The 20,574-nt window shown below is 38.6% G+C and overlaps 1 protein-coding gene across 4 annotated transcripts in view; it reads left to right on the top strand.

Moving 5' to 3' along the window:
* The window catches only part of LOC790886 (uncharacterized), a 147,735-nt gene that overhangs the window by 19,408 nt on the left and 107,753 nt on the right, over positions 1-20,574 (top strand). The window contains 4 exon segments of one of the 4 annotated variants that reach the window (NM_001105027.1): positions 3,956-4,165; positions 9,032-9,205; positions 18,981-19,163; positions 19,599-20,010. In NM_001105027.1, coding sequence (NP_001098497.1) covers positions 3,956-4,165; positions 9,032-9,205; positions 18,981-19,163; positions 19,599-19,795 — 764 coding nt within the window. In that variant the 3' untranslated portion in view covers positions 19,796-20,010. 4 annotated transcript variants of the gene reach the window in all.

The raw sequence follows: 20,574 nt of genomic DNA, 5'->3' as shown, positions 1-20,574 counted from the left end.
TAAAATACTTAGGAGTAAGTCTACCTAAAGAAAAAAAAATACTTATATATAAAAAGCTATAAAACACTGATGAAAGATATAAAAGATGACAAAAATAGATGGAGAAATACACTGTGTTCATGGATCAGAAAAATCCACATAGTGAAAATGAGTATAGTAGTGAAAATGAGTATAGTACCCAAAGCAATCTATACATTCAATGCAATCCCTATCAAGCTCCAGTGGCAATTTTCATAGAACTAGAACAGATGATTTAACAACCAAAAAGTTGGCTTAAAGCTCAACATTTAGAAAACAAAGATCATGGCATCTGGTCCCATCACTTCATGGGAAATAGATGGGGAAACAGTGGAAACAGTGTCAGACTTTATTTTTCTGGGCTCCAAAATTACTGCAGGTGGTGACTGCAGCCATGAAATTAAAAGATGCTTACTCCTTGGAAGGAAAGTTATGACCAACATAGATAGCATATTCAAAAGCAGAGACATTACTTTGCCAACAAAGGTTCGTCTAGTCAAGGCTATGGTTTTTCCTGTGGTCATGTATGGATGTGAGAGTTGGACTGTGAAGAAGGCTGAGTGCCAAAGAATTGATGCTTTTGAACTGTGGTGCTGGAGAAGACTCTTGAGAGTCCTTTGAACTGCAAGGAGATCCAATCAGTCCATTCTGAAGGAGATCAGCCCTGGGATTTCTTTGGAAGGAATGATGCTAAAGCTGAAACTGCAATACTTTGGCCACCTCATGTGAAGAGTTGACTCATTGGAAAAGACTCTGATGCTGGGAGGGATTGGGGGCAAGAGGAGAAAGGGACGACAGAGGATGAGATGGCTGGATGGCTTCACTGACTCGATGAACGTGAGTCTCAGTGAACTCCGGGAGTTGGTGATGGACAGGGAGGCCTGGTGTGCTGTGATTCATGGGGTCGCAAAGAGTTGGACACGACTGAGCGACTGATCTGATCTGATCTGATCTGATGGAAATACAAAAGAATCTCGAATAACCAAAGCAATCTTAAGAAAGAAGAATGGAACTGGAGGAATCAACACGACTGACTTCAGACTATACTACAAAGCTACAGTCATCAAGACAGTATGGTACTGGCACAAGCCAGAAATATAGATCAATGGAACAAAATAGAAAGTCCAAAGATAAATCCACACACCTATGGACACCTTATCTTTGACAAAGGAGACAAAAATATAAAATGGAGAAAAGACAATCACTTTAACAAGTGGTGCTGGGAAAACTGGTCAACCACTTGTAAAATAATGAAACTAGAACACTTTCTAACTATATGCAAAAATAAACTCAAAATGGATTAAAGATCTAAATGTAAGAACAGAAGCTATAAAACTCCTACAGGAAAACTTACACAAAACACTCTCTGACATAAATCACAGCAGATTCTCTATGACCCACCTTCCATAGTAATGGAAATAAAAGCAAAAATAAACAAATGGGACTTAATTAAACTTAAAAGCTTTTGTGCATCAAAGGAAACTGTAATAAAGGTGAAAAGACAGCCTTCAGAGTATGCGTAAATAATAGCAAATGAAGCAACTGACAAAGAACTAATCTCAAAAGTATATAAACAACAATACCAGAAAAATAAATGACCCAATCCAAAAATAGGCCAAAAAATATACAGACATTTCTCCAAAGAAGTGATTCAGATGGCTAATAAGCACATGAAAAAATGTTCAACATTACTCATTATCAGAGAGTTGCAAATCAAAACCACAATGAGGTACCATCTCATGCTGGTCAAAATGACTGCTATCAAAAGTCTACAAACAATAAATGCTAAAGAGGGTGCAGAGAAAAGTGAACCCTCTTACACTGTTGGTGGAAATGCAAACTAGTACAGCCACTTTGGAGAACAGTGTGGAAATTTCTTAAAAAACTGAAAATAGATCTGCCATACAACCCAGCAATCCCAGTGCTAGGCACACACACTGAGGAAACCAGAATTGAAAGACACGTGTACCACAATGTTCATCATAGCACTGTGTACAATAGCTAGGACATGAAAGCAACCTAGATGCCCATTGGCAGAAAAAAATGGATAGGAAATCAGTGGTACATATACACAAAGGAATATTAGACAGGTGTTAAAAAGGACACATTTGAATCATTTCTAACGAGGTGGATGAAACTAGAACCTATTATTCAGTGATATAAGTCAGAAAGAAAAACACCAATATAGTATATTAATGAATATATATGGAATTTAGAAAGATGGTCACCATGACCCCATATGTGAGACAGCAAAAGAGACACAGATATAAAGAACAGACTTTTGGACTCTGTGGGAGAAAGCGAGGTGGGGATGATTTGAGAGAATAGCATTGAAACATGCATATTACCATATGTGAAATAGATCACCAGTCTAAGTTTGATGTATGAAACAGAGCACTCAAAGCTGGTGCACTGGGACAACCCAGAGGGATGGGATAGGGAGGGAGGTGGGAGGGGGGTTCAGGATGGGGGTATACCCGTGGCTGACTCATGTCAATGTATGGCAAAAAACTAAAATATTGTAGTTAGCCTCCAATTAAAATAAATTAATTAATATTTTAAAAGTTGTTGTTCTATTACCAAGTCATGTCCAACACTTTGTGACCCCATGGACTGCAACAGGCCAGGCTTCCCTGTCTCTCACCATCTCCCAGAGTTTGCCAAAGTTCATGTCCATTGAATTGGTGATGCCATCCAACCATCTCATCCTCTGTCACCCTCTTCTCCTTCAAGAGAAAAGGCAGTAGTTACCTACAAGGAGACTCTTAAAGTATCAACAGCTTCTGAAGAATCTTTTTTTTTTTTGGTCACAGGGGACTGGTAAAACATATACAAAGAGATGAAAGGAAAAAACCTTGCACCCAAGACTACTGTATCCAGGAAAACCATATTGCAACCATAGTGTGATGTCCCTTCACACCTGTCATAATGGCTACCATGAAAAGGACAATATCAAGTGTTGTCAAAGATGTGAAGAAAAGGGAATATTTGTGCACTGTTGGTAGGGTTGTAAACAGGCAGAGTTGCTATGGAAAAGAGGATAGCGTTTCCTTTAAAAAATAAAAATAGAACTGCTGTATGATCCAGCAATTCCACTACTGGGTATTTATTCAAAGGAAACAAAAACACTAATCTAAAAAGATATATGTACTCCAATGTTCATTGCATTGAATGACCAGGATTTGCAAGCAACCTAGAAAGTCCACTGATAGGTAGATAAAGAAGATGTTTTATATATATACATGCAATATGAACTATAACCAAGCCATAAAATATGAAACATTTCCAACAGCGTAGATGTGTCTAGCATGTATTATTTTAAGTGAAGTAGGTAAGATAGAAAAAGACAAATGCCACATGATTTCACTTATTTATGGAATCTAAAAATAAAACAAAATCAAAGGAAAACAGTCTCATATGGATACAAAAAATTAATGAGTTGTTGCAAGAAAAGAGGAGGGGGTTGGCAAGGTAGATACAGGGGATTTAGAAGTACAAACTCCAGTTATGTAATAAAGAAGCCAGGGGGATGTAATATACAGCATACAGAATATGGTCAATAATATTGTAATAAATTTGATATGGACAGATTGCTACTAGACATACTGGTAGTCATTTTATAATGTATGTAAAAGTAAAATCATTTTGTAGCCCATTTGAAGCTAACATACTGTTATACATCCAACATTTCAATAAGAAATTCATTTCAAAAAGGATGAAGGGGCATACTGAACAAGTAGTAGTAGCATTGTGTTTATGGAGACAAATAGCTTGCAAGTTCCAAATATTTGTCTGTTTTAAAATCCTTTAACTTGTTCCGAGTATTATTTTTGTTTAATTCTTATTTTAAAATCCAAAGTAATATTTGATTGTATTAATATTTTTAATTTAAAGATTATATTTGTACTTTACTCTTTGACCTCTGTACTTCATACAGAAAATACTGGATGTTCTCAACCACCTCAAATAGACCATGGAACCATTAACTCATCTAGCTCTGCAGAAGAAAGGAGAGAAATACATGAACAAAGGCTGTATGCACATGGCACGAAGTTAAGTTATACTTGTGAAGAAGGCTTCAAGATATCTGAAAATAATGTGATAATATGCCACATGGGAAAGTGGAGCTCTCCACCTCAGTGCGTAGGTGAGGACACTAGGCAAACCAAACTCTATTTTCAGTATCATTCATTAAACTAATCAATTGTCATCAAAGTCATGAGACTTGATCCTTTAGATTTCTAAATGCATCAAGTAACATCTGTTTATGGGTCATTAATGTATGAAAATAAAATGTATATATTTATATGTTAAATAAAATTTGACATATAAAATTAATCATTTTTCTAATTGAAAATTTGTTTCTTCTATATAGAATCACTGTTCAATCTGGCAATTATTTTGTATTAACACTGGATGTGCACTAAAATTAAACCTAACTATTCATATTAGTAAACCTATTTATATTCCTATCAAGTTTCAAAAATATGTCGTATGTCTTCCCTAAAATATCCCTTTTAATTTCTTACAATATCTAGTACTTTTCCTGAGTTGATGTTTGGAGTCTCAATGTGTTTTTCTTTTATTACTCATGATTGATTAGAGAGCACTGATGGTTTCTGTCATATATTGATAATTTCTGTTTCAAGTTCTTGCTCAAGTGGACACACACCAGAATGGTGATTTTAGGAAAAATTTGTGCACTTTGCTCCCATATCATGGAGGTTCCTGTATAATCATTTATTATTTTCAAGTAAAATTACCAAATATATTGACCAGTTCAGTTCAGTTCAGTCACTCAGTCATGTCCAACTCTTTGTGACCCCAAGAATTGCAGCACACCTGGCCTCCCTGTCCATCAGCAACTCCTGGAGTTCTCTCAGACTCATGTCCATTGAGTCAGTGATGCCATCCAGCCATATCATCCTCTGTTGTCCCCTTCTCCTCTTTCCCCCAATCCCTCCCAGCATCAGGGTCTTTTCCAATGAGTCAACTCTTTACATGAGGTGGCCAAAGTACTGGAGTTTCAGCTTTAGCATCATTCCTTCCAAAGAACACCCAAAACTGATCTCCTTTAGAATGACTGGTTGGATCTCCTTGCAGTCCAAGGGACTCTCAAGAGTCTTCTCCAACACCATAGTTCAAAAGCATCAATTCTTTGGTGCTCAGCCTTCTTCACAGTCCAACTCTCAAATCCATACATGACCACTGGAAAAACCATAGCCTTGACTCTACGGACCTTTGTTGGCAAAGTAATGTGTCTGCTTTTGAATAGGCTGTTGACCAGTACATCAAGTTAAATTTCAAAATTAGCAAAACATGAAATCAATTTTTTTTCATTTCTTCCCAGGAATTCCTTGTGGAATTCCACCTTATATTCTGAATGATGTTGTATCTCACAATAAAGACAGTTACCAATATGGAGAAGAAGTTACTTACAAATGTAATGAAGGATTTGGAACTGATGGACCTGCATCTATAAGATGTTTAGGAGGGGAATGGTCTTGTTCACAAGATTGTTTAAGTATAGTGTTTTCCCTTTTATTCTTAAGCTGACAAATATCTTTTAATTCAAAGCAAAAATGGCACAAATATGAAACTAAACAGTAATTCTATAATTTAACAAGGTATCTATGGAAAGTTCTAAATTCTGGTAGAGAATTAATAACCCTAGAAATAATAAAGTGAAGTCTGTCAGTCGTGTCCAACACTTTGTGACTCCATGGACTGTAGCCTAACAAGCTCCTCAGTCCATGGAATTCTCCAGGCAAGAATACTGGAGTGGGTTGCCATTTCTGTCTCCAGGGGATCTTCCCGACCCAGGGATCGAACCCAGGTCTCCTGCATTGTAGGCAGACTCTTTACCATCTGAGCTACCAGAGAAAGTTTGATTTGTTGTTGCAGTTAATTATTCAGTCATTTCTGGCTCTTTGCAACCTCATGGACTGTAGGAAGCCAGGCGTCCCTGTCCTTCACTGTCTCCTGGCGTTTGCTTAAACTCATGTCCATTGATCTGGTGATGCCACTCAACCATCTCATCCTTTGCAGTCCCCTTCTCCTCCTATCTTCAATCTTTCCCAGCATTAGGGCCTTTTCCAATGAGTTGGCTCTTTGTATCAGGTGACTTCCCTGATGGCTCAAATGGTAAAGCATCTGCCTACAATGTGGGGGACCTGGGTTCAATCCCTGGGTTGGGAAGATCCTCTGGGGAAGGAAATGGCAACCCACTCCAGTACTCTTGCCTGGAAAATCCCATGGACGGAGGAGCCTCGTAAGCTACAGTCCGTGGGGTCTCAAAGAGTTGGACACGACTGAGCGACTTCACTCAGTTTCACTTTCACTTTCATCAGGTGACCAAAGTATTGGAGCTTCAGCTTCAGCATCAGTCCTTCCAATGAATATTCAGGATAGATTTCTTTTAGGGTTGACTGGCTTGATCTTGAAGTGCAAGGGACTCTCAAGACTCTTCTCCAGCACCACAGTTCAAAAGTATCAATTTTTTGGCACTCAGGCTTCTTTATTGTCCAACTCTCAAATTCGTCCATGACTACTGGAAAAGTCATAGCTTTGACTAGGTGGACTTTTGTGGCAAAGTGATGGCTCTGCTTTTCAATACGCTCTCGAGGTTTGTCATAGCTTTTCTTCCAGGGAGCAAGCACCATTTAATTTCATGGCTGCAGTCACAAACTGCAGTGATTTTAGAACCCAAGAAAATGAAGTCTGTCACTGTTTTCATTTTTTCCCCATCTATTTGCCATGCAGTGATGGGACCAGGTGCCATGATCTCCATTTTCTGAATGTTGAGTTCTAAGCCAGCATTTTCAGTCTTTTCTTTCACCTTCACCAAGAGCCCCTTTAGTTCCTCTTTACTTTCTGCCCTTAAGGTGGTGTCATCTGAGGCATAGTTGAGGTTATTGGTATTTCTCCTGGCAATCTTAATGCCACCTTGAGCTTCATCCAGCCAGGTATTTTGCATGACATATGCTGCATATAAGTTAAATAAGCAGGATGACAATATACACCCTTAAAGTACTCTTTTTCCAATTTTGACCCAGTCAATTGTCCATGTACAGATCTAACTGATACTTCTTCACCCACATAGAGTTTTCTCAGGAGGAAGGTAAGGTGGTCTGGTATTCCCATCTCTTCAAGAATTTTCCACAGTTTGTTGTGATCCACACAATCAAGGGCTTTAGCATAGTCAATGAAGCAGAAGTAGATGTGTTTCTGGAATTCCCTTGCTTTTTCTGTGATCCAATGGAGGTTGGCAGTTTGATAACACTAACTAAATTATCTCAGTTTCACATCATTTAAGGTGCAGTTTGAACATCCTCTGATATACATCACAGATTTCAGGTCTCTGTTCTGGTACTATGGCTGAACTCTGCTCTTATCACTACCCAATTTGCTGTTTTTTTTAATCAATCATTTCTTTGTAATATGAAATTTTCTAAGACATTTAACATAACGCAAGGTAACATATTTTGATAAAGGCAAAAATAGAAACATTCATAATTTAGATGAGCTGTCATCTGAGAATTTAAATTTGAGAAGTATGGAGCTCTACATCTTAGAATGTCACCATTCCCATGTTGTATTTTTGATAATATAGAGACAGTCAATGTGACTAAATCAAGATTTCCGACACTTGTCTCTAGGTATAAGAGAAATGCTGTAAATATTCATTGGTTTGATATGTAACTATTTATTTTCTGGAATATAATCAATGGTGGCTATGAATCTTTAAGGATGTACTAAACAAATGCATATTCTTTTTCTTTCAGGCACAAATTGTGTTAACTTGCCCACCTTTGAGGATGCTGTACTCATAGATAGGGAGAAGGATTTCTATAGGTCAGGAGAACAAGTGGCTTTTAAGTGTCTATCATATTATCAGTTGGATGGACCTAATACTATACAGTGTATTAAGAGCAAATGGATAGGAAGGCCAGCATGTAGAGGTACTTTGGTAAACTTTTAAGATTTATATAAGTATCTGAAGTAATATAATGTAGAAAATTGCCTCCGCTATCATTAAATGGACATAGATTACTTTTAGGCCAGGTCAAAAGCAGTTTGTGCCTAAACATAAAAAGAGATGGACTTGTGTTCAAAGTGTTTGGTGTTGTAGCCTGATAGTTCTTAAAGCACAGTCCTGGCAGAGCATTCTCAGCACATTCTGTAAACTGTTAGATATACAAGTAGATTCACAGGCTCACTCAGACTTGTTGAATCTAAACCTCTGGGGCTGCAACTCTGATAATGTCTTGATGATTCCCAAGGAATTCTGTGTATATTTCAGTTTAGGACCCATGGCTACAGCCTCTTGTAGTTACAGCTTCTTCATCCCCTGAATCATATGAGGAATGCACATAATAGATGGTGGTGTCCTTAGCATTTACCCCAAAATATCATTAAAATATAGTTTTCTAAATTTACACTTTATTTTTCTATTATATTTCCAGATCTTCTGTTCAAATCTTTAATTAATCATCTTCTCCTTGCAACTATAGTATTCTTCAGAGTGTGTTAATTCTTGATCAAGTCCCTAAAGAAGAACCTACTGTGTTTATTTTCTGAAAGGCCCTAAAGTTATATCTCATAAACAGGATGAATGTAAACCAAATCTTGATGTCAAATGATATTTTTATTATGTTTTGCTTATGGTTGATAAATTCATTTTGAATTTATATATGTTATAGTTTTTTTTTTACTAACCTCAAAAAGAGATTTCCAGGAAAACTCTTCTTTTCAGTGCCCTAAAAATTGTGTATCACTTTTCTAGTGAAGTATAGGGGAGAGAATTAAGGTACAGAAGTTTAATTCCTGCTGAAAAATATTGCTTTATTTCCTTTCCCTTAACCTTACCTATAAACTGATGACAATTAGCAGTCTTTCATGACAGATTAACTGTTGAATCAAAACAACCATGGAATATATTTGACATCCTATTTCCTCCTTGCTGTTCATGATGATCATTATATTAGAGATACTTTTTTATCTTTCTATTCAGATGTTTCCTGTGTGAATCCACCTCAAGTGGAAAATGCTATTATACACAATCAGAAGTCTAGATATCAGAGTGGTGAGAGAGCACGTTACGAATGCATTGGGAATTATGACCTTTTTGGAGAGACAGAAGTCATATGTTTGAATGGAATTTGGACAGAACCACCTCAGTGTAAAGGTAGAGTATCTTACTCACCCTGTCCACCCAATTTAGAGAATATAATAACAAGATATATTGAATCAAAATTAGGATGAAGTAGCCTTTCTGGAATAATTTTTAGTTGCAAAAAAAAAAATGTTGAAAACCCAGTTCTTTTGTGGTCTTAATATGTAGTCTAACATGTTTATTGTATGACAGCGTTGACCAGATTTGAGCAGTTGGAATCATGGGACATTTCCTGTCTTAAATCATTAAGATAGTCAGTTGTTTTCTGAAGATAAGTGTGTAAAAGATACCATAGTTACATTTAACAGCCCAAGAAATTCCACTTTGAGACATGGAATAAGCAGCTGATCACAAAATCTGACATAGATGTGGGCAGCTGTACCTATGGATGATATTTAAAGAAAGGTTGCTAGCTGAGTTCCAGCAGAGCTATTTAAAATCCTACAGGATGATGCTACAAAAGTGCTACACTCATTACATCAGCAAATTTGGGAAACCCAGCAGTAGTCACAGGAGTGGAAAAGGTCAATCCTCACCAATTCCCAAGAAGGGCAGTACTAAAAAATGTTCAGATCACCAGACAATTGCAGTCATCTCCCATGCTAGTAAGGTTATGTTCAAAATCCTCAAGTTAAGCTTGATGTGAATAGCTGATTAATTGGAAAAGACCCTAAACTGGGAAAGGTTGAAGGCAGACAGAGAAGAGGGTGACAGAAGGTGAGCTATTTGGGTGACATCACCGATTCAATGGACATGAACTTAGGCAACTCTGGGAGAGGTCAGGGACCTGGAAACCTGGCATGAGCAGTCCATGGGGTCACAAAGTAGTAGACATGACTTGGTGACTGAACAATAACTAGCTGAACTCATTCAGGAAATGAGTGTACACATAAAAATAAAGAGTCTGAACTTGGTACTGGGACACTTCAGTGTTTAGAGATAAACCAGGATGGGAATCAAAACCAAGAAGTACATTCAGTTCAGTTCAGTTCAATCGCTCAGTCATGTCCGACTCTTTGAGACCCCATGAATCACAGCACGCCAGGCCTCCCTGTCCATCACCAACTCCCAGAGTTCACTCAAACTCATGTCCATCGAGTCAGCGATGCCATCCAGCCATCTCATCCTCTGTCATCCCCTTCTCTTCCTGCCCCCAATCCCTCCCAGCATCAGGGTCTTTTCCAATGAGTCAACTCTTTGCATGAGGTGGCCAAAGTATTGGAGTTTCAGCTTCAGCATCAGTCCTTCCAATGAACACCCAGAACTGATTTCCTTTAAGATGGACTAGTTGGATCTCCTTGCAGTCCAAGGGACTCACAAGAGTCTTCTCCAACACCACAGTTCAAAAGCATCAATTCTTTGGCACTCAGATTTCTTCACAGTCCAACTCTCACATCCATACATGACCACTGGAAAAAACATAGTCTTGACTAGATGGACTTTTATTGGCAAAGTAATATCTCTGCCTTTCAATATACTATCTAGGTTGGTCATAACTTTCCTTCCAAGGAGTAAGTGTCTTTTAATTTCACGGCTGCAATCACCATCTGCAGTGATTTGAGAGCGCCCTAAAATAAAGTCTGACACTGTTTCCACTATGTCCCCATCTATTGCAATGAAGTGGTGGGACCAGATGCCATGATCTTCGTTTTCTGAATATTGAGCTTTAAGCCAACTTTTTCACTCTCCTCTTTCACTTTCTCAAGAGGCTTTTTAGTTCCTCTTCACTTTCTGCCATAAGAATGGTGTCATCTGCATATCTGATGTGATTGATATTTCTCCCAGCAATCTTCATTCCAGTTTGTGCTTCTTCCAGCCCAGCAGTTCTCATGATGTATTCTGCATATAAGTTAAATAAGCAAGGTGACAATATACAGCCTTTTCTTATTTGAAACCAGTCTGTTGTTCCATGTACATTACCACTTCTAATTTTTCAAGTTAACTTTTTCCTGGTGTGTAATTTTTGCAATCTCCACTTGAACATGTTTTCATGTTTGAAGATACTTTTTTTTTAGACAACATACAGCTGATTGTTGTTTAGGTGTCTACCCTGCCATTTTCAGGTTTTTAATTGATGTATTTAGGACCATTTATATTTACAGTGACTTATTAACTATTAAGGACAGTCTGCCATTTTCTTCTTTGTTTTGTGTGTGTTTCCTTCAATTCTCAACGTTTTTCTTTTCTTGACTTCCTTGGGGATTTTTGAACATTGTAAAATAATTTGACTTGGATCTGCATTGTTTTTGAGTATATGTCTTTGCATGGTTTTCTTAGTCTCTCTAGGTATTAAGATACACATATGTAGTTTATCCGGAGAAGGCAATGGCACCCCACTCCAGTACTCTTGCCTGGAAAATCCCAGGGACTGGGGAGCCTGGGGGGCTGCCGTCTTTGGGGTCACACAAAGTCGGATACGATTGAAGTGACTTAGAAGCAGCAGGCAGTTTATCACTCCCTACTGTTGCTGACATTTTACCACCTCAGATAAAATGTGAAATGCTTACTTCCATTTAGATTTATTAGTTCTCTCCACATTTTTAACATAAATGTCTGTAGTACCCTCTCTATGTACATTGAGCACCATATCAGATGACAATTTTGCACAACTGTAATAAAATCAACAGGGAAATCATACTCTTATTATATTTAACCTTAAAAAAAAATATCAGGCTGGAAAAAGCACAAGCTTTAATCAAGATTGCCAGGGAAAATGCCAATAACCTCAGATACACAGATGACATCACACTAATGGCAGAAAGCAAAGAGGAACAAAAGAGCCTCTTGATAATGGTGAAAGAGGAGATTGAAAAAGCTAGCTTAAAACCACATTCAAAAAACGAAGATCATGGTAATGGGATCCATCACTGTATGTCAAAAATGGGGGAAAATGGAAACAGTGACAGACTTCATTCTTTTCAGCTTCATAATCACTGTAGATGCTGACTGCAGCCATGAAATTAAGACTCCTTGGAAGTAAAGCTATGAAAACCTCAACAGCATGGTAAGAAGCAGAGACATCACTTTACCAACAAAGGTTCATATTGTCAAAGTTATGGTTTTTCAAGCAGTAATGTATGGATGTGAATGTTTGACCACAAAGAAGGCTGAGTACCAAAGAATTGATTTTTTGAACTGTGGTGCTGGAAAAGACTCTGGAGAGTCCCTTAGACTGCAAGGAGATCAAGCCAGTCAATCCTAAAAGAAATCAGTCCTGAATATTCATTGGAAAGACTTATGCTGAAGCTGAAGCTGAAGCTCCAGTATTTTGGCCACCTGATGAGAAGAGCCGACTCATTGGAAAATAACCTGATATTGGAAAAGATTAAGCACAGAGGAAAAGGGACATCAGGGGATGAGATGGTTGGATGGCATGATCGACAGAATGGACATGACTTTGAGCAAATTCTGGGAGTTAATGAAGGACCGGGAAGCTGGGCTTTCTACAATCCATGGGGTTGCAAAGAGTCAGAAACAATTGAGCGACTGAACAACACAACAGGAACTGATTATGATGTATCTTGACATTAAGTTTTTTGGCTCCATCCCATTTGGAATTCACTGAGCAGTTTTAGTATGTAATTGTTGTTTTTGGTTAGTCACTAAGTCATATGCCGTATTGGAGAAATTATCAGCCATTATTTAAAAAAAAGTTTTGGAGTGTATTTCCTATGCAGTATAGTGTTAGTTTCACTGTACATCAAAATGAATGTACATTTACACGTACATATACACATTTCCCCATTCTTTTGGATTTCCTTTCCATTTAGACCATCAGAAAATGATCGCATAGGGAAGTCAGCCATTATTATTTTTTTTTATCTCTTATTCTTTATTTTCAACTTCATGTTCAACCTTCTTTGCTATCCTCCCACAGGTCCTTGAAGCTATGTCTGTTTTTTGTTTTTTTTTTTTCAGTCTATTTTCAAGGATAGTTAATATTCAAACTTATTGATCATTCTGCCATCCGCAATATATTGTCAATCCAAGTGGTTTTCTAATAATCTATTTTCTAGTTCTACCAATTGGACTAGATATTTAAAAACCATCATCCAATGATTTCAATATCTGTGTCATCTCAGTGTTGTCTTCTGTTGATTGCTATTTCTCTTTTGAGGTTTACCTGGTCTTTGGTCTGATAAATGATTTTCAACTGTATTCAGACACTTGAGTTTTATATCTTGGGACTAAGGATGTTATTGGACTCCTTCATTAATCAGGCCTCCACAACTGCCATGTAGGGTGCAAGTCCAAGGTTCTCACTTGGCCTCCTCTGACACCAGGAGAAAGGGCAGAGGTTTCTTCTTCGCTCATTCAGTTCAGTTCATTTCAGTTGCTCAGTCATGTCCAACTCTTTGCGACAACATGAATTGCAGCACGCCAGGCCTCCCTGTCCATCACCAATTCTGGGAGTTCACTCAAACTTATGTCCATCGAGTCGGTGATGCCATCCAGCCATCTCATTCTCTGTCGTCCCCTTCTCCTCCTGCCCCTAGTCCCTCCCAGCATCAGGGTCTTTTCCAATGAGTCAGCTCTTCGCATGAGGTGGCCAAAGTATTGGAGTTTCAGCTTCAACATCAGTCCTTCCAATGAACACCCAGGACTGATCTCCATTAGGATGGACTCTTTGGACCTCCTTGCAGTCCAAGGGACTCTCAAGAGTTTGCTCATTATGTGGGTGGAAATGTGAGCTGCTTACTTGGACCCTGTAGATCAAGGCATGGAAAGAATTGGTCTGAGGTTTCTGCCATTGTGTGTCTAGACGAAATTAGTCCAGTTCAGTTGCTTGGTCATGTCTGACTCATTGCACCTCCATGGACTGAAGAACACCAGGATTTCCCATCCATCACCAACTCCCAGAGCTTAACTAACCTCATGTCCATCCAGCCAGTGATGCCATCCTACCATCTCATCCTCTGTTATCCCCTTAGCCTTCCACCTTCAATCTTTCCCAGTGTCAGGGTTTTCTCTAAAGAGTCAGTTCTTTTCATCTGCTGGCCAAAATATTGGAATTTCAGGTTCATCATCAGTCCTTCCAATAAATATTCAGGACTGATTTCCTTTAGGATTGACTGGTTTGATCTCCTTGCATTCCAAGGGACTCTCAAGAGTTTTCTTCAACACCACAGTTCAAAAGCATCAATTTTTCGGTGCTCAGCTTCCTTTATAGTCCAACTTTCACATGATGACTGAAAAATTCATAGCTTTCACTGGGTGGAATTTTGTTGGCAGACTAATGTCTCTGCTTTTTGATATGCTGTCTAGGTAGGTCATAACTTTTTTCTGAGGAGCAAGTGTCTTTTAATTTCATGGCTGCAGTCACCATCTGCAGTGATTTTGGAGCCCCCCAAATAAAGTCTCTCACTGTTTCCATTGTTTCACCATCTGTTTGCTATGAAGTGATGGGACCGGATGCCATGATTTAGTTCTCTGAATGTTGATTTTTAAGCTAACTTTTCCACTCTCCTCTTTCACTTTCATTAGGAGACTCTTTAGCTCTTCTTCACTTTCTGCAATAAGGGTGGTGCCATCTGCATGTTTGACGTTGTTGATATTTCTCCTGACAATATTGATTCCAGCTTGTGCTTCATCTGGCTTGGAATTTTGCATGATGTACTCTGCATAGAAGTTAAGTAAGCAGGTGACAGTATACAGACTTGATGTGCTCCTTTCCTGATTTGGAACCAGTTTTTCTTCCATGTCTGATTCTAACTGTGGCTTCTTGACCTGCATACGGATTTCTCAAGAGGCAGGTCAGGTGTTGCTGCTGCTGCTGCTAAGTCGCCTCCGTCGTGTCCCACTCTGTGCGACCCCATAGACGGCAGCCCACCAGGCTTCCCCGTCCCTGAGATTCTCCAGGCAGGAACACTAGAGTGGGTTGCCATTTCCTTCTACAATGCATGAAAGTGAAAAAATAAAGTGAAGTTGCTCAGTTGTGTCCGACTCCTAGCGACCCCATGGACTGCAGCCCATCAGGCCCCTCCGTCCATGGGATTTTCCAGGCAAGAGTGTTGGAGTGGGTTGTCATTGCATTCTCCACAGGTCAGGTGTTACCATCTATTTAATTTCCACAGTTTGTTGTGATCAACACAGTCAAAGTTTTTGGTGTAGTCAATAAAACAGAAGTGGATTTTTTTGTGGACCTCTCATGCTTTTTTGATGATTCAATGGATGTTGGCAATTTGATCTCTGGTTTCTCTGCCTTTTCTGAATCCAGTTTGAATATCAGGAATTTCATGGGTCACGTGGTGTTGAAGCCTAGCGTGGAGAAGTTTGAGCATTACTTTACCAGCGTGTGAGATGAATGCAATTGTATGATAGTTGGAACATTCTTTGGGATTACCTTTCTTTGGGATTGGAATGAAAATTGACATTTTGCAGGCCTTTGTTCCCTGCTGAATTTGCTGGCATATTGAGTGCAGCACTTAAAGAGCATCATCTTTAGGATTTGAAATAGCTCAACTGGAATACCATCACCTCCACTAGCTTTGTTCACAGTGATGCTTCCTAAGGCCTACTTGACTTTTGTATTTTAGGATGTCTGGCTCTAGGTGGGTGATCACACCTTTGGGGTTATCTGGATCATGAAGATCCTTTTTGTATAGTTCTTCTGTGTATTCTTGCCACCTCTTCTTAGTATCTTCTACTTCTGTTAGGTACATACCATTTTTGTCCTTTATAGTGCCCATCGTTGCATGAAATGTCCTTGGTATGTCTAAATTTCTTGAAGAGATCTCCAGTCTTTCCCATTCTATTATTTCCCTCTATTTCTTTGCACTGATCACTGAGGAAGGCTTTCTTATCTCTCCTTGTTACTATTTGGAACACTGCATTCAAATCATTTTATCTTTCCTTTTCTCCTTTGCCTTTAGCATCTCTTCTTTTCTCAGCTATTTGTAATGCCTCTTGAGGCAACCATTTTGCCTTTTTTATGTTTCTTTTTATTGGGGATGATTTTGATCCCTTCACCCTGTACAAAGTCAGGAACCACTGTCCATAGATTCTCAGACATTCTGTCTTATCAAATCCCTTGAATCTATTTGTCTCTTCCACTCTAATTGTAAGGGATTTGATTTAGGTCATGCCTGAATGTCTAGTGGTTTTCACATCTTTCTTCAATTTAAGTATGAATTTGGCAACAAGGAGTTCATGATCTGAGCCACAGTCAGGTCCCAGTCTTGTTTTGGCTGACTGTATAGAGCTTCTCTACCTTTGGCTGCAAAGAATATCATCAATCTGACTTTGGTATTGCCATGTGTAAAGTTTTCCATGGACATTTGGTGATGTCCATGTGTAGAGTTTTCACTTGTATTATTGGAAGAGGATGTTTGCTATGACCAGTGTGTTCTCTTGGCAAAACTCTGTTACTCTTTGCCCTGCTTCATTTTGTACTCTTAACGCCAAACTTGCCTGTTAGTCCAGGTATCTCGACCTCCCACTTTTGCATTCCAGTCCAATATAATGAAAAGGACATCTTTTTGCTTGTTAGTTCTAGAAGTCCTTGTACATCTTCAGAAAACCATTCCACTTCAGCTTCTTTAGCATTACTGTCCAGGGCATATACCTAGATTACTGTGCTTGTCAATGGGTTTGGCTTGGAAATGAACATCAATCATTATGTCATAATTGAGATTGCATGCAAGCACTGCATTTCAGACTGTTTTGTTGAATATCGTGGCTATTCCAATTCTTCTTAGGGATTCTTGCTCACAGTAGTAGATATACTGGTCATCTGAGTCAAATTCACCCATTCAAGTCCGTTTTAGTTTGCTGATTTTTTTTTTAATTTTATTTTATTTTTAAACTTTACATAATTGTATTAGTTTTGCCAAATATCAAAATGAATCCACCACAGGTATACATGTGTTCCCCATACTGAACCCTCCTCCCTCCTCCCTCCCCATACCATCCCTCTGGGTCGTCCCAGTGCACTAGCCCCAAGCATAGTTTGCTGATTTTTAAAATGCCGATGTTCACTCTTGCCATTTCCTGTTTGACCACTTCCAATTTGCCTTGATTCATGGACCTAATATTCCAGGTCCCTATGCAATAGTGCTCTTTACAGCATCAGACTTTACTTTGATCACCAGTCACATCCACAGTTGGATGTTATTTTTGCTTTTTCTTCATCTCTTCTTTCTTTCTGCAATTATTTCTCTGCTGATCTGCATACTGGGCACCTCCCCACCTGAGGAGTTCATCTTTCAGTGTCATATCTTTTTGCCTTTTCATACTGTTCATGGGGTACCCAAGGCAAGAATACTGAAGTGGTTTGGCATTCCCTTCTCTAGTGGCCCACATTTTGTCAGAATCCTCTGCCATGACCCATCCAATTTGAAGGCCTTATACAGCATGGCTCAGAGTTTCATGGAGTTCTACAAGGCTGTTGTCCATGTGATCAGATTGGTTAGTTTTCTGTGACTGTGGTTTTCATTCTGTCTACCCTTTGATGGTTGAGGATAACAGGCTTATGGAAGCTTCATGATGAGAGAGACTGACTCAGGGTAAAACTGGGTCTTGGTCTGATGGAAGGGGTCATGCTCAGTAAATCTTTAGTTCAATTTTCTGTTGATGGGTGGAGTCATGTTCTCTCCCTGTCTTTTGACCTGTGGCCAAACAGTAGTGGAGATAAGGAAGATACTGGTGACCTCCTTCAACAGGTCTTATGCATGCACTGCTGCACTCAATGCCCCCAAACCTGCAGCAGGCCACCGCTAACCCATGCCTCTGCTGAGGACTCCTGGACACTGATGAGCAAGTCTGGGTCAGTCTCTTGTGGGGTCACTGCTTCCTTCTCCTGGGTTCTTTTGTGCACAAGGCTTTGTTTGTGCCCTCTAAGAAACTGTTTCTGCAGTCCTGTGTAGGTTCTGGCGGCTCTGTTGTGGGGTTAATTGCAGCCTCCTCCAAGAGGGCTTATGCAATACCCAGGTCTACTGCACCCAGAGCCCCTGCCCCTGTAGCAGTGCACTGCTCACCCATACTTCTGCAGGAGACACTCAGACACAATTCTGGCTTAGTCTCTGTGGGGTCTCTGGGTCCTGGTGCACACAAGAACTTAGTGTACACACTTAGTGTAGTATTTCTAGACTAATTCAGTATTGTGAAAACTGTATCTTGCTAGGCTACTCTTTTCCGGGCCTTTTCTTAAAGAGATCAACTGCTTCATGAGACTTTTTTTCTTTCTGAACTTGTATTATTTCTGGGTTGCTGTCTCTGTGGCCCACTCAGGGTACATAGAGGGCAAAATGAAAACCCCAAAGACTCTCTTCAGTGTAACTCTTTGAATCCCAAGGTCCCTAAGCAGATTGACTTACTACTTTTTTCACAGTCTCCTGTGTTGGTTTTTATAATATGCTCAGGTCCTTTATTTGGCAGAAGGAATACCTAGCAGATGCTATAAGCACAAATATTTTTACCTCATCTTGTCCAGAAATGGAAGCCAAAGTTTCCTTTCACAGACATTACAACATGTTGTATAAAAAGGTAATTTTTTTTTTTTTATCTTAGCTATCCATCTTTCCTGCATATACTCTGAAAGAAAACATGTTTGAACATCAGGACACTGCAAAAGCAGACATATTTGTTAAAGTACTATATGTGCTTCCATGGTGGTAAAATAGGTCTTAAAATGTGTATTTCTGATTTAGTGATTAAAATTCCTTCTATAAATCATTTCTGTCATCAGAAATCTTAAGTTTTGGTATGACATATTTGGCTGCATTTTTATTTTATTTGTTTAAAACTGTAGGAGTTGTCTTTGAATAAAGCAAACACCATTATTGTTTAGACTCTCAAGGAAAATGTGGGCCTCCTCCACCAATAGACAACGGAGACATTACCTCACTCCTGCAATCAGTATATCTTCCAGGATCGATTGTTGAGTACCGGTGTCAGGCCTACTATGAACTTCGGGGAAACAGAAACGTAGTATGTCGGAATGGAGAGTGGTCAGAACCACCAAAATGCTTAGGTAAATGCTTTAAACTTCTCTTGGATCCTGGGATAATCCTTGTACACAGCATAATGTTTAACTGTTTATAATAGAGTTTTTATGGATTAAATAACAACCAGTTAATGCTTGCACACCAAGGATTAATCTCTGTATATAGAAATAAAGTTAGAAAATTTCATGTTCAAGCAACAAATGGCTCCTTTATGAAAGCTCTTCATATGATAACTGACATTATGAATCTTATAACATTTAATGATTACACTAAACAAAGTATCTCATTCTTATAACATTAATTTTTAAAATATGATGAAACCTACATCATACATTTTCAGTGTATTGGTTTAGAAAAGGTTTGAGGAAGAATTTTTGGACCAAAGTTCTTGAAACCCTGAAATTCTGTTGAAAGTATTTGCATCTTACTCAAAGGTTCATGTTTATTTTCTTTAATTTTAGAGGCATGTCTAATTTCAGAAGAAACAATGAGAAAACATCACATACAGTTAAGATGGAAACATGATAAAAAAATTTACTCTAAAACAGAGGATACTATTGAATTTATGTGTCGATATGGTTATCGTGAACTGACACCAAAACATACATTTCGAGCAACTTGTCGGGAAGGAAAGGTGGTGTATCCTCGATGTGGATAAAACATTGACTAAATGCAGTTGTAAAACTGAAATATGTATTCATGTATTCAGATTTTTCCTTATTAATTCAATTCTGTTTCTTTTATCAAGTATTTTTTAACTCATCTTGAATCATAAATCAGATTTGTATTAAATATTATGGGGACAATGTAATTGAGAGATGGGTCCAATGAATCACTTCTTAAAAGTACCTCATTAAACTTGGCAAATCAAAATGTTATGTGTCCTGTTCATGAAACATTTACAGCAAGAAATTAGAGTCAATCACTTTCATGCCTCCTTCCACCCATCAGTTTCCTAAACTTCTTAAAGCTTTCTCCATTACTTCTGAGGGTTTCTGAAACTCTGTTTTAGAAAACATGGGAAAAAAGTGTGGAAAAAAATGGAAAACAGTCAAAATATTGATAATATAACTTATTAAACATATAAAAGCAAACTATGTCATACTTATTTCAGCAATTAAATATAAATAGTTTATCTTACTTTTGATCATCTATCAATAGATGAATAAACCAAAAATGATGAAATACATAATAATTTCTGTTCAATTCAGTCATACAGTCGTGTCCGACTCTTTGTGACCCCATGCACTGCAGCACTCCAGGCCTCCCTGTCCATCAGCAACTCCCAGAGCTTATTCAAAATCATGTCCATTGAGTCAGTGATACCATCCAACCACCTCATCCTCTGTTGTCCCCTTGTCCTCCCTCCTTCAATCTTTCCTTGCATCAGGGTCTTTTCAAAGGAGTCAGCTCTTCACATCAGGTGGCCAATATATT

The sequence above is a fragment of the Bos taurus genome, chromosome 16 (assembly GCF_002263795.3).
Source record: "Bos taurus isolate L1 Dominette 01449 registration number 42190680 breed Hereford chromosome 16, ARS-UCD2.0, whole genome shotgun sequence".
Taxonomy (NCBI): Eukaryota; Metazoa; Chordata; class Mammalia; order Artiodactyla; family Bovidae; genus Bos; species Bos taurus.
This window is presented reverse-complemented; position numbering and strand designations above follow the sequence as displayed.